Here is a 16,054-nt window from a genome sequence, read left to right as displayed (position 1 = left end):
TTGATAATGTGTACTTAGAAAGTGGCTAGTATATCATTGAAAATAGTGTAAGGTAAAAGATATAAAATTTGGTTTAAAAAAATTAGCAAATTATACGAACATAGATTAATTTATTATTTTACCCCGAATTAATTTTAAAATATAGAATTCTAATAAAATTGTTTTAAAAAATTTAAGAACTCTAGAGATTTATAAAATTAAATAGTTACAAAATTAAAAAATTAGTGGTTTTTGCTGGACTTTGTTAAAAATGTGGTGGAAAAAAAATCTGGAATATATTGAACAAAAAATAGAATTTGATATAGTTTATGACCTAATATAGTGATCAAATAAAATCTGAGTTTTAATGGTATAGTTGTGGGTTTTCATATTTGTCTTTTCATTGTCTGGTGTTGAAAGTAATTAAACACTGAAATATATATCAAATACAAATAAAGTAGTAACATGTTGCTTTGTAACATATTTCCTATCAGTGCTAACACAAATGCAAATAACATGTTTTTTTATCTTTTGGCTAATTAAAACTCTTAAACTCCATAGAGCAAAAAAACATTGTCTTGTTGTCGTCAGTAGGATAGCTTCTGTTAAACTATTCAGATTTGTCTCTTTCTTCTTATTCGTATACTCTGTTTTCAGTTTTCTCTTGTGCAAGAACATGTTCTTCTCAACCTGAGACAACTTGAATGGACTTAATGACATCACCAACTTTAACAGCCATAAAATCTTCATTTTGAGTAACGTAACCGAAGATAGCGTAACGACCGTCCAAGATGTTGGAATTGCTTGGCGTCAGCTCACTCACTTTCAGCACCAAAAACACTTGGCTCGATCCTGGTCATTCTCAAACTCCTGTTTTGCATTACATATAACTAAAATATATATTGTGGGGAAAGTTTGATGTCTTACATCTCTGGATCTCCATGCCATCGTAGAAATGGCGCTCCACCAAGTCCACAAAGTTCCTGGCGGTAACAGGGGCGTTATAGCCATCGAGGACACTGCAGAAAACACAATCCTCAAGGTTGGGGGTTGTCCTTGATCTTGACATTCATGTACACAGTGGCTCTTCCCTTGATAAGATGCATGTTTATACACTCTGCAGGGACTTCATAAGGGAAGCCATCGACCATGTCCTCTTCTATTCTGCAGAGCGCCACAGGACAGGAAGATCTCAGCTGCAGTCATCAAGAAGGGACTAAATGAGCAAATATATCAGCTTCCTTACTAATCCAAAACCATATTGGTTTTTTTTATCTCTCATGCATTACACCTTTGAGTAAACTCATTCACCAACATACTGGAGAATCTCTTTATCTTTAGGAGCAACCACATCTCTCTTCCAATCTTCGACAATCTGTCGCATATCTTGCACACCAGCTTCCAACTTTTGAATCAGTTCGTAACCATGATCCTTCTTCGCCTCAGAAAAACCCGCCACAATCATGCTTTTCCCTTGCTGCAATGATCCACTTGCTTGTCTCACATTCTACAACAACAACAACAATGGAAAAAAATACAGACTTGCATACATTCTTATAATAGATCATACTTGCTCTTCATAGCAGATTAACTAACTGACTTTAATCATGCTTACTTACACCTAATCCATACTTCTAGCCTTTAGACAAATCTTGCAAGCAATTAAAACACTGTTCTAACAACTTTTCTCAGACCACTCTCTGATCATCTCCTAGTTTGACTTACTCAGTTTAATTATTAACTAACCTCTTAAGATGACTAACGACTCTTTAGAGATGTAATGCAAGGTTGCCTCCTTCTTTGACTCTAATTTAACTTTTTCTTTTTCTTTCTCTTTCACTTAAGCCTTTGATTCTCTTCTTCTCTGCCCATTGTCTTCACTCTTTCTTGTTTGCAGGGTTTATATCTCGTAATCAATTCTAAACAGCTTTTCTTAGGATATCCAACCAAGTTTAGAAACGCCAAAACTGAAATCTCACGGCACAACTGAAATCAAAAAGTCATCCAACTTTTTTGGAAGGGAAAGTGGTCAAACATATTTTCCTTAAGTAAGAAATACCAAAAACATGAGAAGATGTTTAAATGAGGGACTGACCTGTCTTGATTGAACACTTTAGTTTGTGACAAAGCTGTAGAGAAGACCAGACTATAAGACAAAAACAAAACCGAATGGGAAACAATTATCTCTCTTTCACTCTGACTCTCTTCCACATATTACTCCTCTTATGCAAAACTCCCAGTGAGGAAATAGACCACAAGTCTAGTCATTGCTTCACCGTTCTTAAGGTCAGAACCTTGCACATGACGAATTTGGCCAAGATTTGCCATTTGATAAAGAGCTTCACAATTAATAACGAAATCATATATAAATTTCTAAAATATAAATTAGCAAACGTAAATGAAAAAACAGGCAGTTTTGAGTTCGTGTTTGTAAGAGATTGAAGATGTCAAACTTCCTAATCATTGTTCAAAATTTCATCAATAGCAGGAATGGATCTGTGGATCACTAAATTCTGTTGGAAGAGTAAAATCATGTCTTTCAAAAAAAAAAACAGTGATCGAAAAATATGATGGTCGATAGTATAAGACGACAATACCTTTTCTGCAAGGATAAAGAGAGTGATTCCATAAGTTCTCATTTTGCTTGATGTTTCGCGAGTCCAAGAAAAGGAAGAGGAGGCGACCAACGACAGCATCAGACGGAAGTATTTCGAAAGAGGATTTTAGATTTTTGAGAGAAAATAAATTGAGATAGCGTGTTGGTGATGCTTGATTCCATTCTCAACCCTTTCCGATTTATAGTATCTGAGGTTTCGCGAGTAGATACGTACAAAGCTAATGCTTTGATTGTAAAATAGAAGGTAAGGAAGCGACAGAGATGAAGACATAGGGGAAGTTGAAAGTTGAAAGGAAGGAGACGGCAAAAAGATATTAGACTCAAGCCCATCTGACGTGTCAAAATAAAATGTTGTAATTGGAAGAATATTTTTAGTGACGTGGACAACCTAAAATTTCAGAATATCTTACTTTTAGTATTGTGATAGTCTCTCCATTCCATGGAATACCTAGTGAATTTAATAATTATATTGTTTTGCTATATAATTAAAACTAAATGAAAAGAAAAGACAACCAATCATTTATTGACACATACATTTAATCTCTTATAGTTTGTGCTGAGTCTTTAAAAATCAACTTTCTCTTGCTTTCATTAATTTTTTTCTACTTTTTGTTTTTTTAAACAATTTAATTTCTGAGAGCTTTTGGGAGAAACCTACCGCTGTTCAGATTCTTAACTAAATATTGTATTAACAAACTACTATATAATACAAAACAAAATTGTGGATTCAAAGTATTCAAAAGAAATTTTGGAATGGAATAACATACAGAACAGCCAAAAGTTGAGAATCCAACAATTTAATGAAAATAACGTAACTTGTAATATAAAATTTAAAATATATGAGACGAAAGAACAATCCATTAAAATCATTATAGACTTATAGTGCATACTTCGATATTGCAGTTTGTTTTTGGTAAAATGTTAAATTCGATATTGCAAAAAAAAATTTGGTTTTATATTTTGACGAAGTCAGTGCGTGTACTAATTCAGCTGGGCATTGATGAAGTTCCAATCTTATGAGTTTGTAAACTTTTTCAATACAATTTTTTAATTATATGACGTAGTCGTTTTTGTGTTCAAAAAAAAAAAAAGACGTAGTCGTTTAGCTATATCAACCGTCAAGGAAATAATATATTGCATGAAAACGCAAGGTAATGGACACGAACTCACAACTATGAATCAAAGTTATTTTAAATTCCCTAAATCATCCAATGTACCCATCATACACATTTTTTAACGTTCGAATGTGATAGCAAATCATAAGATAATAACAGAAGGCAGAAAACACTAAAATAAATAAATTTGGTTAAATCTCTCTGCCAACGAGAAGACGTATATATAAAAGCTTTTTGTATTTCAAAAAATGAATGAAGCAGAAAATTACGAAGGAAAATACCAAAACTAAGAGCATGGACTTTCCCTTTCGAGCTTACAACAAAGAGACGTATACGTAGTTTCTTATAAATTTAAAACCATTAAGACGTAAGTTCAATAAATAATTTAGGACGAGAAAAAACTAGAATAAATTCGTATTCGAACTTCAAGTTCAACGCGGTCTCTCCTTAATAATTTATATATCTAGTTATATAAACATACACATATATATATAGATGCGCATTTACATGTATAAAAATATCCCAACCTTTTGGACTTGATTACTTAGCTAATAAACAATCTCAAAGAATACTTGCATGAAACGCATCAGGAAAGGAATAACACTAACTTTCCCAAACTCCAAAACAAGCTCCTTAATTATTTGACGCACAGGGTAACTTGTTTTGCGGTTTTACAGTACTTGAAAACGATTAGTATAAGGGCTTTTTGCAGAATTGACCTACAACTTAAAGTCAAACACCAAACTAACCTCATTTTTTTTTGAAAATTGGTTTTGCCCTATTCACCCCATAAGTTCATATAATTTACGAAAATGCCATCAATTTTTTTTTCTTTTCGAAAATGACATTTTTACTCTCTCACCCTCATCATCTTCAAGTAATTACAAGATTGTCATTGTCATCAATACCACAACCACCATGAACAACCAATTTGAAGCTTTTAATGCTCCCAAAATCGATTTACCCTTCTTCTTTTTCCATTCTTGTGAATTAAACACAACATATCTCCCACTTTCTCTCCACAATGAGCTAAAAAAATCCAAGATTTTGATTCTAAAATTTTTATGCTTCATAGAGTCATAGAAGCTAACGATTCTGGGTGGGTTACTTTTGTTTGTGATTTTGTGTGCTTGGAGAAGCCTTATGTATGCTAAGGAACTTATCTCACCAATTTAAGGTATGACATCGAATTTTTTTCCAGATCTGTTCGTCAGACGACTTACTTGGGAAGTCGTCTGGCTGTAGACGACTTACCTGGAAGTCGTCTGGTCAACGCAGAGGTTATTTTTGCAATTGACTTTGAAATCTGTAACCTGAGACGACTGAAAGTTAAGTCGTCTGTTTTTGTTAGGTTTTAAAAAAAATTCCAAAGAACCTAGACGACTTACATTTCAGTCGTCATAGGTTAGTTTTGCATTTGACTGGATAATTTCAGAAGTTTGACTTCCCCAGACGACTTACATTTCAGTCGTCTGGCGAAAATTAAAATAATAATATTTTTTTAAAAGTAAACGACTTACAATTAAGTAGTCATAGGTTAGTTTTGTAATTGAAAAAAAAACTTCAAGATTTAATTATACACAGACGACTTATAATTCAGTCGTCCACGAGACGACTTACTTGTAAGTCGTCCAGGATTTTTTTCCGAGATTCTGGTCAAACCTCGTAAATCCTGGACGACTTACATTTCAGTCGTCTCGTGGACGACTGAATTATAAGTCGTCTGTATATAATTAAATCTAGAAGTTTTTTTTCAATTGCAAAACTAACCTATGACGACTTAACTGTAAGTCGTCTACTTTTAAAAAAATATTATTATTTTAATTTTTACTAGACGACTGAAATGTAAGTCGTCCAGAAAAGTCAAACTTCTGAAATAATCCAGTCAAATGCAAAACTAACCTATGACGACTGAAATGTAAGTCGTCTAGCTTTTTTAGAGTTTTTTTTTAACCAAACAATAGTACACGACTTATTTTTCAGTCGTCCGAAATAACAGATTTCAAAGTCAATTGCAAAAATAACCTCTACGTTGACCAGACGACGTATAGTTTAGTCGTCTGGACAATTTAGATTGAAGTCGTCCGCGTTTTCTCCGCTAGTTTTTAAGTCTTCTACGTTAGTTTTTGAATAACTTGTATTTTTAAGAGTGATAAGTAACTTCAAGATATGTAAAACTCATATTTACAAAATATGTTCTCTCCTTTAGTTTTACTAAATTTGACTAAGTTTTTCTACGCAAACTTATAAAAAATATGATATGCTTTGACTAGTTACTATTGTTTGTTTCCATCTCTTAAGTATTATTGTTATAGACAATAATGATGACTATTGTTATGAGTTGGAAGAAGGGTTAAAATGCTTCTTAAAATGTTGTATCAATATGAAGCTACCAATATTCTTGTTTATTAAGATGAGAAAAAGGCCATTGGAGTTTATTATTGCATATGAGAGATCCAAAGATAAGAAAAATGCTACTGAAGTCTATTATTTCATTGATTTGTAAATGTGTAAACACATTGTTAGCACATTTAATACATCTTGGAAAATATTATTACTGATTTTACAAAAAATTCACAACTAAAAGAGTAGACATGCAATTCACAAAACAGACCACAAACAAAACTATTATAGATCATTCCTCTACAAAGACAAGCTTGGACTCCACTTGATATGGAAGAAAACTTTGTCAGAAGACTTCCAGAAAGTCCAGATGACTTTTAAGAAGTCCAGACGACTTCCAGGAAGTTCAGACGACTTTGTGAGAAGACTTTTATGAAGTTTAGACGACTTTACAGGAAGTCCAGACGACTTTTAGGAAGTCCAGACGACTTCCAGGAAGTCCAGACGACTTCCAGGAAGTCCAGACGACTTTGTCATAAGACTTCCAAGAAGTCCAGACGACTTCCAGACGACTTCCAGACGACTAACAGGTAAGTCGTCCCAGAAGTCTTCCAGATCTGAAAAACCTGCATATTAAATCCAGATCTGAAAAATCTGCATATCCAAAAACGTTCAAATGGCTTAAAAACAGAAAAAGTGAGTGGAAGATTAGATAAATCTACCTTTACAGAACACACAAAAATACATATCTAAAAATAATAGACCTACCTTTAAATTAGTGGAAGATGAGTACCATCTAATTAAAAACCTGCAAAAAAGATAGATTAGTAAGAAAGACATGAGACAAAACTGAAAAATTCATATAAAGTTTGGTGTTTTCAAGTCAAAGAGATTAGAGTGGGTTTGGAGAGTTTTAGTTTGGGAAAAAAGTAAGAACTTTATACAACAAGAAGTTACCAAATGAAGAAAAATCAGACATAAGAACTTACCAAAACGCTCAGATCTATTATGAAAGGGAGACTTCGTCAGAAGACTTCCATGAAGTCCAGATGACTTCCAGGAAGTCCAGACGACTTCCTGGAAGTCCAGACGACTTCCTGGAAGTCCAGACGACTTCCTGGAAGTCCAGACGACTTTCTGGAAGTCCAGACGACTTTGTCAGAAGACTTCCAAGAAGTCCAGACGACTTCCAGACGACTAACAGGTAAGTCGTCCCAGAAGTCTTCCAGATCTGAAAAACCTGCATATCAAATCCAGATCTGAAAAACCTGCATATCCAAAAACGTTCAAATGACTTAAAAATAGAGAAAATGAGTGGAAGATTAGATAAATCTACATTTATAGAACACACAAAAATACATATCTAAAATTAATAGATCTACCTTTAAATTAGTGGAAGATAAGTACCATTTGATTAAAAACCTGCAAAAGAGATAGATTATTAAGAAATACATGAGACAAAACTGAAAAATTCATATAAAGTTAGGTGTAGTCAAAGAGATTAGAGAGAGGTTGGAGAGTTTTAGAATGATGAACATTACATTTTTGTTGCAGCCATTTGAGAGGAGGAGAGAGAACATGTAATTTTTTCTTTATATAGGGAGACAAAAAAATCTAATTAGGTTAAATATTTTTGAGTCAGACGACTTCCTGGACGACTTACATTTCAGTCGTCTGGTGAAGAAATTAAAATAGACGACTTACATGTAAGTCGTCCAGAAGAGTTTAATATTTTTAGCGGGAAATTAAATATTTTTAGCAGAAAACTAAAATAGAAGACTTTCCAGACGACTTACAAATAAGTCGTCTGGTTTAAATTATTTAAGCGGAAAAAAAAAAAATTTTAAAAATTTTAGGCGGGAATATTTGGACGACTTACATGTAAGTCGTCTATTTTAATTTCTTTACCAGACGACTGAAATGTAAGTCGTCTAGACCCTAAACATAACCCCTAAACTAGCTTTTATATGTCCGGTAAATGATCCGGTTAGGTTAAAACGTACATTGGTAAAGTTAAAGGTTCGGTACGATGTGGACGACTGAAATATACGTCGTCCGAGTAAATTATTCAACAGACGACTGAAATATAAGTCGTCCACACCCTAAACATAACCCCTAAACTTAATTATCTAATTAAACACTTCATAAAATCAAATCAAACTTGAAAAGTGTTTACTATACACAGAAATAAACACATATAGGTGAAAACTAATTTTTGAAAAAAAACATTTTAGTTTTCCAAAATCTAACCCTAACAATACATACAATACTACAACATATGTTTGCCAAACTCCTAAACCAAAGTATTTCATGATTTACTACTTCCACTCATCTATCTTCAAAACAAATCAATTTTATCATATCTTAATTTATATCACTTAAAACTGTTTATAATTACTTGATTTTTATTTTTCACGCATCAAAATATTTTTTACAAGATTTATAAATTATTTTTAAAATAAACTGGTACCACACGACTTACATTTCAGTCGTCCAGACGACTTCCAACATCTTAGACGACTCAGACAATTTACTGGGGCTATATTAGTAAAAATGGCTTCTGTTTTTTTGTTTGGTCACAAGGGGCTGAGCTGTAATTTCACTAGATTTTTAGGTTAGTTTTGCATTTGATTCAAGTTTGGGTATATGTTTGGGGTTAAAATCAAGTTGTGGGTTAGTTTTGGCAAAAACCCCTTAGTATAATCTGAGATATAGACTGTCCATGCATGCAAGTTATTCTCTATACCTCTCTTAAAAAGGCAATCTCATCTCAGAAATTCTCCGTAATCCAACCACACCCGGACCAACGAATAAGGATATTTTGATCGTTAAAGCTTTTCCAGTATTATGCATCTTCGTTTCAACTTGTCACCGAGGATCTTGTTACTATTTCTAACACTTTTATCAGGTAATTATCCAATATCCAAAATAGTTTTAATGGTAGACTAGATTTCCACCCGCACAACCGTGCGGGTATATATTTTCACATTTATATATGTAGACATTTGTTTTACGTAATTATTATATATTTTTAATGTTACTCACATATTTAAATGTTTGTATAATTATGCCAAATATAATAATTTTATAGTTTTCATGCTGTAAATTAAACTCATCACATATATATATATATATATATATATATATATATATATATATATGTTGCTTATTATATATTTGTCTTATTGAATTTGCGTTTGATTACTAAACTAAAATTTTTAATGCATGAAACAACATATATGAAAACAATTTTGTATTTAATTTATTTATAATCATGATCCGTAATTAAAATTGCTAGATTTTTTTAGTAATTTCTAATGTTTATTAACTTTATATAATAAATTACTGTATATTAAAAAGTTTAAGATAAGTTAAATTTTTATACATGTATTATATAGTTTACTAATATTAACCCGTTCTTCCAACATATTATATTTTTAGCATAAATATTTTATATTTATGAAAATAAAATATGTTAACTTATCAATTTAAAATAATTTTATCATATTTTGTTCAGTATAACATTTTTATTTTAAAATGATAGATATTATTATAAAATTGATAAAATAGGATATAATTTTATTCTTTTAGTAACATTTCATTACTAATTACAAAATTAGTTGAAAATATTTATATTCAATTTATGACAATTAAGATTTTATTATAATCTTTTTCATGAGATTTGTTAGAATTTTAATTTTTTTTTTTAAAAATAAAAGATATTATGATTAAAGTAGTTAAAAATATTATGTATATTAGCATTAGTGATATACATTTATTATAAAATTTAAATGATGGTCCAAATAAAAATATCACTCATCAAAAATCATGATTTTTATTTTATTAGAAAACAAATTTGAAAAAATTAAAATAAATTTAAATATTTATTTCTAACAAAATCTTTAAAAATTATTAGTAAATGTATTTGTGAAATTAATTAATTTTATTTTATTTAAATTTTCGTTTATAAACCAAAACTATATTCAATTTTAATTTCTAATTATATTTTATGATAATTTAAATTAAAACTAACTAATTTTTGAAAGTAAATTTAAGAAAGATTCTAAGAAGATTTTAAAAAGATTTTGTTAGAACATTTTAAATATATTCATTTGTATTTCAAATAAAAAGATAAATATATTAAAAGATATAATAATGAACTTATGTAAAATATGATATTTTCTAGGAATGGTCCAAATTTAAAAAATCACACATGAAAAGAAGTCATGACTTCTGTTTTAATATATAAGATGTATCTCTCCATGTATCTGTATACACATGCTTTCATCATGTATATATATTATTTTTCAGGTAATATTTTTATTATATAAAAATCACAAATATAACTTAAATTAGTTAAAATTGTTACATGAGAAATCCCATTCTCTATGATTTTTTTCTGCCAATGAATTTTATCAATTTTTATTTTTATTTGGCACATTCAACAATGGATTCATATCCGTTAATGATTAGAACTCTAGTCTCTAGTGATTATTTAAACTACAGGGACAAAATGGTCGGAGTCAGCTCGAGTATTCACAATCGTAAACTCATGTGACCAAACAATCTGGCCAGCGATAACACCCGGAGAAAACTTCAACGGCGGAGGATTCGAGCTCAAACCGGGCCAATCCATAGTCTTCAACGCGCCAGTAGGCTGGTCAGGTCGAATATGGGGACGAACCGGCTGCAATTTCGACAAAACCGGAACCGGAACATGCGAAACCGGTTCATGCGGCTCGACCCTAAAATGCTCAGCCTCCGGAAAACCACCAGCTTCACTCGCCGAGTTCACGTTAGCCGCATTGGATTTCTACGACGTGAGTCTCGTCGACGGGTTTAATCTTCCGATGTCCGTGACTCCGATGAACGGAAAGGGAAACTGTAGTGTCGCCGGCTGTGTGGCTGACCTGAGATCAAAGTGTCCGCCGGAGCTTGCCGTGAAATCTAAGGGGAAAGTGGTTTCGTGTAGGAGTGCTTGTGATGTGTTCGATAGAGATGAGTATTGTTGTAGAGGAGTTTATGGGAATCCTGTTACGTGTCGACCAACAAATTACTCGAAAATGTTCAAGGAAGCTTGTCCTACTGCTTATAGCTATGCTTATGATGATCCGACCAGTATCTTCACTTGTTCCGGCACTGATTACGTCATCTCTTTCTGTTCCTCCAAGTTTGTGTCTTATCCTTTTTTCTTTTGGTGTTTATATTTGTTTTTGACATATATTTATACATATTTTAAAACTCAAAACACATTAATTTCTATAACATTTTAACATTTAAAAGAAAACCAATAATTTTAAGTCTGAACCCCAAAACATTACTTGTGTGCTTCATATATGTTAAAACCAAAAAACATTATTAATATTTGTGTTTACATTTATAGCTATAATACATTTTAGGCTAAAGTAAATGTTATAATCCTTTGCTAATTTCAAATGCAGAGGTAACCAAAACCAAGCAATCTTTTGCACCCAAAAACTAGCAATCTTGGCCACCTAATCTTTGTGTTTGATTCTGTATTTCTCTTTTGATTTTGTATGTTTAATTTGATTGTTATTGTGTATGTGTACAGGAAGAAGCCGGTGTGTACGTACCATGATAACAAGTTGGCATGCAGCGATGGTTCTGGTTCAGGTGGATTCAGGACGATGACTGGGAGATTGTGGCTTATATTGATGTTGTCTCTTTTTGCTTTTATCTACTCTTAGTTCTTTTTTTTTCGAGGAAAAATCCTCAGGTCACTAAGCCACGTTAAATTCAAAGATAAAATGTCCCTATCGAAAATCATCTTTCAGTATTATGAGTCAACATATTGTATGATCCAATAAAGATAAAAATCAATTTTTGATAAAAGAAGAGAACCAGAAGGAAAACTGTCTTTTTATTTTTCAAACAAATCAGGAAAATTACAAGAGTAAGAATTCGTAATATTTCAAAACATAATGTTTTCAACCTAATCTCATAGCTCTCAAGACTGCTGCTATGTACATGATCCGTTTCAGTTCCAATCAAAACCATCATTAGAGAGCTTATTATATCTTTATTCTCTTCTTATTCCCCATTTTGCTTTGGCCTCATGGATCATCATCATCATCTACTCTTCTCTTCTGTACTGACTATGACGCACTTTTCTGTGACCGTCTCTGATGCTTCTGGGAATCCCTTGCCACGTCAGCTTACAGCTGTGAGCTCCAACTTCCAAGCTGTAACTAAACTTCTTAGCCATGTACTCGGCGCCATGCTGGTCTTGGCTATGTGCATATTCAGATTTTCCATCTGGCTCAATTGTTACCGTTGTATCAGAAGGCTCCCCAACTTTATGCTTTTCTCTGAAAATGACACGAGCAACATCAGTAGTTTGTTTCCTTCCAGAACCACCAATACCTAATGTTTCATTTCTTTTTTCCTGGCAGACGACTGTGCAACTGACGGGTTGAAATGGGGTTGATCTTGGACAACAACATCGCATTTTATTTCCAAACCGATGTAATTTTGGGGAAGTAAGACAACATCGGAACCAATAACTGATGATGATCTAGCATCGCATCCCCTGTTGCTTGTGGCCTGCCACGTCCCCGTTTTACAGGTTCTGTAGTGGCTGCTGTGATTGTCTAGTGCTTCCAGGCAGGTTATCTAATTTTACCAGTTGCCAAACTCTTTTCAGCACCCAGAATATTTGATGTAGCATTTGGCTCAGTCCTTCCTTGCCTTTGGCCTTTGGGAGAATCGGTCTGACAAATCTTTTCAAACTCATCCTCTGTCAGTTGCAATTTTGCCAGTTTTAAGTAATAAGCAAAGGTGCAATTAACTGTTCAAAAAAAGACTCAACAAACCTCTCTTGCAAACAAGACGAGCGGGGATAGGTGCAGAAATTTTTGACCTTGACCCCTGTAACCATAGTGAGAAACCAAATTAAGCCAATATATATATATATATGCACAGGTAATATTCTACAAGCAATGATTATCCTTGGGGATATAATATCATTTAAGGCAACACTGGCGCAGCATAATGCTCAGGAAGATAATGGGTAAGAGCCGGTCCAACATCTCAAGCTTCCCACACAGTCTTATTACCGGAGGCAGATAATGCTCAGCTATTGACCAGAGAGAGAGAGAGTGATTTACGCAGACCCTTCATCAAAACTTTCCTTAGTTCCCTAACCAGAAGTTGTTTGCATTTATGTAAATTTCTATTACCTCGTCTGTATCATCATTGTGATATATATTCCGAAGCTCCATCACTGAGTTGTGCACTGCACGCGACTGTAAAAAGAAAACTAACTAAGAAACAACTGAATACACAATACGCAGAGCCGGTCGCAGCGAATCCTCATCTTCATTATCTTCTGATATGCAGAAGCCTCGCACTCTTTTCAGCACGCAGAATATTTGATGCAGCATTTGCTCAGTCCTTCTTCCTTCAATTGGGAAAATCGGTCTGACAATCTTTTCAAATATCCTCTGTCAGTTGCAATTTTGCAGTTTTAGTAATAAGCAAGTGCAATTGACTGTTCAAAAAAAGACTCAACAAACCGACAGCGGGATAGGTGCAGAAATTTTTGACCTTGACCCTGTACCCATAGTGAGAAACCAATTAAGCCAATATATATATATATATGCAGGTAAACATTCTACAAGCATGATTACCTTATATAATATCATTTAAGGCAACACTGGCGCAGATAATGCTCAGGAAGATAATGGGTAAGAGCCGAACATCTCAAGCTTCCCATCTTATAAGCTTTGACCCTTCATCAAAACTTTCCTTAGTTCCCTAACCAGAAGTTGTTTGCATTTATGTAAATTTCTATTACCTCGTCTGTATGAAGTTGGCTGAGATATGGATGATTGTGATATATATTCCGAAGCTCCATCACTGAGTTGTGCACTGCACGCGACTGTAAAAGAAAACTAACTAAGAAACAACTGAATACACAATACGCAGAGCACAAAACAGCACCTTCATGTTTCCAAGCGAATCCTCAACCCTCTTCATTAAAAGTTTCTTCTGATATGCAGAAGCCTCGCACTCTATCTTTTCATTGTCAACCTACCAAAATAAATTTAGATGATAAGAGTTAAATTAAAAGATCCTACCCGATCACTAAAATAATGATGAGACTGGAAGTGAGAGAACAAATCTCTTAAGTATCAAACATAGTAAATTCGTAACTTGTAAAATAAAAGATAAAAGCTCTCTATTCAACATAACTTTTACAAAACTAGTTTGAGGACATTTTTCTAGTCAATACAGTGGCTGGAGAAGGAACCTCTGGTAGTTGAGTTTTCAACGAATACGAGCGACATGAGAAAACGGCTCATGAGCTGCTTTTGGAACAGTTTTTTTTGGCGGTGGTGTGAGGTAGTCCAAAAACATTCCAAAAGCACAGATTCTCGTCTCCTGCAGCTGAAACTACAGTACAACCATCTGGACTCTGGGTCATAGATAGAACTCTTGACGTATGACCAGAGAGCTCAGCCATTTTCACCATCGACGGGTACTTCCACAGTGTGAGCTGAGACCCATGTGAGCAAAGCAGCTCTCTTTGATTGTTGCTCCACAAGAGAGAAGAGACTTGGGAAGCAGTGTCAAGCGAATTCAAGCAAGCCCCTGTGCGAGTGTTCCAGAACTTGATCTTCCTATCTTCTGCACCACCGCCAGATGCAAGCAAATCGCTTTGGAAAGGACACCAAGCGAGAGCCTTAACTGCAGATGTATGCCCCCTGAGCCTGTGCAGCCACTGCGTACTAGTAGAACGATCCCATATATGTACTAGACGGTCGTTTCCGCCGCTAGCTAGTTGCTGACCAGATGCTGACCACTTGAGCCCACAGACCTCTTGAGTGTGACCCTTGTAAGTAGACACAGGGTATGACATGAACCGCACATCGTTGTTGAAGATACGTCCGTCCATTCCTCCGGTTGTCAATATATGAGTGTTCCAGGCCAAGGACCCAACTCGTGTGTGGTGGAAGCCTTGCAATGTTCTCAGTAGAGTCTTGGTTACACAGTCCCAAATGTGAACTTGACCATTGTTGAGCCCAACTCCAAGGTTGATACCATCATGCGCCCAGTTTAGACTTGTGACAGGTCCTTGGTCTTCACCATACGTGACAAGCGTAGTCACGGAGCCAGTGGAAGCATCCCAGAGACAAACAGAGTTGGCCAAGGCAACGGCTAGGACATTAGCACTGCTCCAGTCGAGAACGTTGAGATAGAAGTCATCCACAAGGCCAGGAGCATCCAAAGTTCTCTCGGGACGCTGAGGAATGCGTCGAGGAGGCTCATGCTGATGCTGATGCTGATGGTGAAGAGAAGTAGAAGAAGGTGGTTTGTTGGTGAATGCGAGGATTCGAGTTCGGTTAAGACCCATAGTCTCAGCCAATTGCTTTCTATAAGCTTTCTGGATGAACTGACCTCTTCTTCTTCTTCTCTTTCTTCCATAAGAGCCAAGTGAGCATAGTCGAAATCCATGGCTGCTCTGTTCGGTATGAATCTGTCAAACTTTAAGAACAAAACAAAAAAAAACAAACACAAGTCAGTACAACAAACTCGATTCAGAAAAAGAAGGATCAAAACCCTAATTTGAAAGAACTTACTTTTCCTTCTTGGAGTTGCTCACGGGAAGGAACCTGCGTTGGAGAACTATTCGACAAGTGTTCATTGCTCTCTCTCTCTCTCTCTCTCTCTCTCACGTTTTGTTCGTTGCTTTTTCGGGAAGAAAAAAAGAAAGAAACAAGTAATAGCTTTAATCACCTCGTTGCACCACCTCTATTTATAACCCGCCTCATTAACCGACACTCAACAAATATAAGGAAATAACTCAATTTTACTATTTTGTTGATAAAAAAAAAAAGGAAATAACTAAACGTTTGTTCTTTGCGCAGGATTTCGGGAGAATAATCTATTTTGCCCCAATCAAAACAAATTATTCTCAGTTTCCCTCTTTTAAATTCTCTTCCACAATTACCATTTTCTTTTTCTATTTTTTTTTTTT

At 34.3% G+C, this 16,054-nt stretch overlaps 2 protein-coding genes across 3 annotated transcripts; one reads left to right on the top strand and one right to left on the bottom strand.

The window, feature by feature from the left end:
* Window positions 1-8,671: 8,671 nt before the first annotated feature.
* LOC125596106 (pathogenesis-related thaumatin-like protein 3.5) lies at window positions 8,672-12,275 on the top strand. Its single transcript, XM_048771390.1, has 3 exons — window positions 8,672-8,962; window positions 10,561-11,224; window positions 11,627-12,275. Exons 1-3 carry the CDS (start codon window positions 8,902-8,904, stop codon window positions 11,760-11,762), a joined length of 861 nt encoding a protein of 286 aa, XP_048627347.1. The 5' UTR covers window positions 8,672-8,901; the 3' UTR covers window positions 11,763-12,275.
* Window positions 12,276-12,293: 18 nt separating this feature from the next.
* On the bottom strand, window positions 12,294-15,475 carry LOC125596105 (cell division cycle 20.1, cofactor of APC complex-like). Of its 2 annotated transcripts, none has more exons than XM_048771388.1 (5): window positions 14,327-15,475; window positions 14,017-14,106; window positions 13,871-13,954; window positions 12,888-13,188; window positions 12,294-12,811 (listed from the first exon to the last, which is right to left on the bottom strand). In XM_048771388.1, exon 1 carries the CDS (start codon window positions 15,428-15,430, stop codon window positions 14,375-14,377), a length of 1,056 nt encoding a protein of 351 aa, XP_048627345.1. In that variant the 5' UTR covers window positions 15,431-15,475; the 3' UTR covers window positions 12,294-12,811; window positions 12,888-13,188; window positions 13,871-13,954; window positions 14,017-14,106; window positions 14,327-14,374. The 2 variants fall into 2 exon arrangements, with proteins under 2 accessions (XP_048627345.1, XP_048627346.1); XM_048771389.1 differs by having other exon boundaries at window positions 12,888-12,942.
* Window positions 15,476-16,054: the final 579 nt, after the last annotated feature.

This window comes from Brassica napus, unplaced genomic scaffold (genome assembly GCF_020379485.1).
Source record: "Brassica napus cultivar Da-Ae unplaced genomic scaffold, Da-Ae ScsIHWf_1136;HRSCAF=1612, whole genome shotgun sequence".
In the NCBI taxonomy this organism is placed as follows: Eukaryota; Viridiplantae; Streptophyta; class Magnoliopsida; order Brassicales; family Brassicaceae; genus Brassica; species Brassica napus.
The sequence above is the reverse complement of the archived record's forward strand: the minus strand, read 5'-3'. Positions and strand labels throughout refer to the sequence as shown.

Coding starts and splice junctions, on each gene's coding strand:
- LOC125596106 (XM_048771390.1), top strand. CDS start 8,902: ATGCATCTTCGTTTCAACTTGTCACCGAGGATCTTGTTACTATTTCTA. Junction 8,963..10,560: donor ATTTCTAACACTTTTATCAG/GTAATTATCCAA, acceptor TTTAAACTACAG/GGACAAAATGGTCGGAGTCA. Junction 11,225..11,626: donor ATCTCTTTCTGTTCCTCCAA/GTTTGTGTCTTA, acceptor GTATGTGTACAG/GAAGAAGCCGGTGTGTACGT.
- LOC125596105 (XM_048771388.1), bottom strand. CDS start 15,430: ATGGGTCTTAACCGAACTCGAATCCTCGCATTCACCAACAAACCACCT.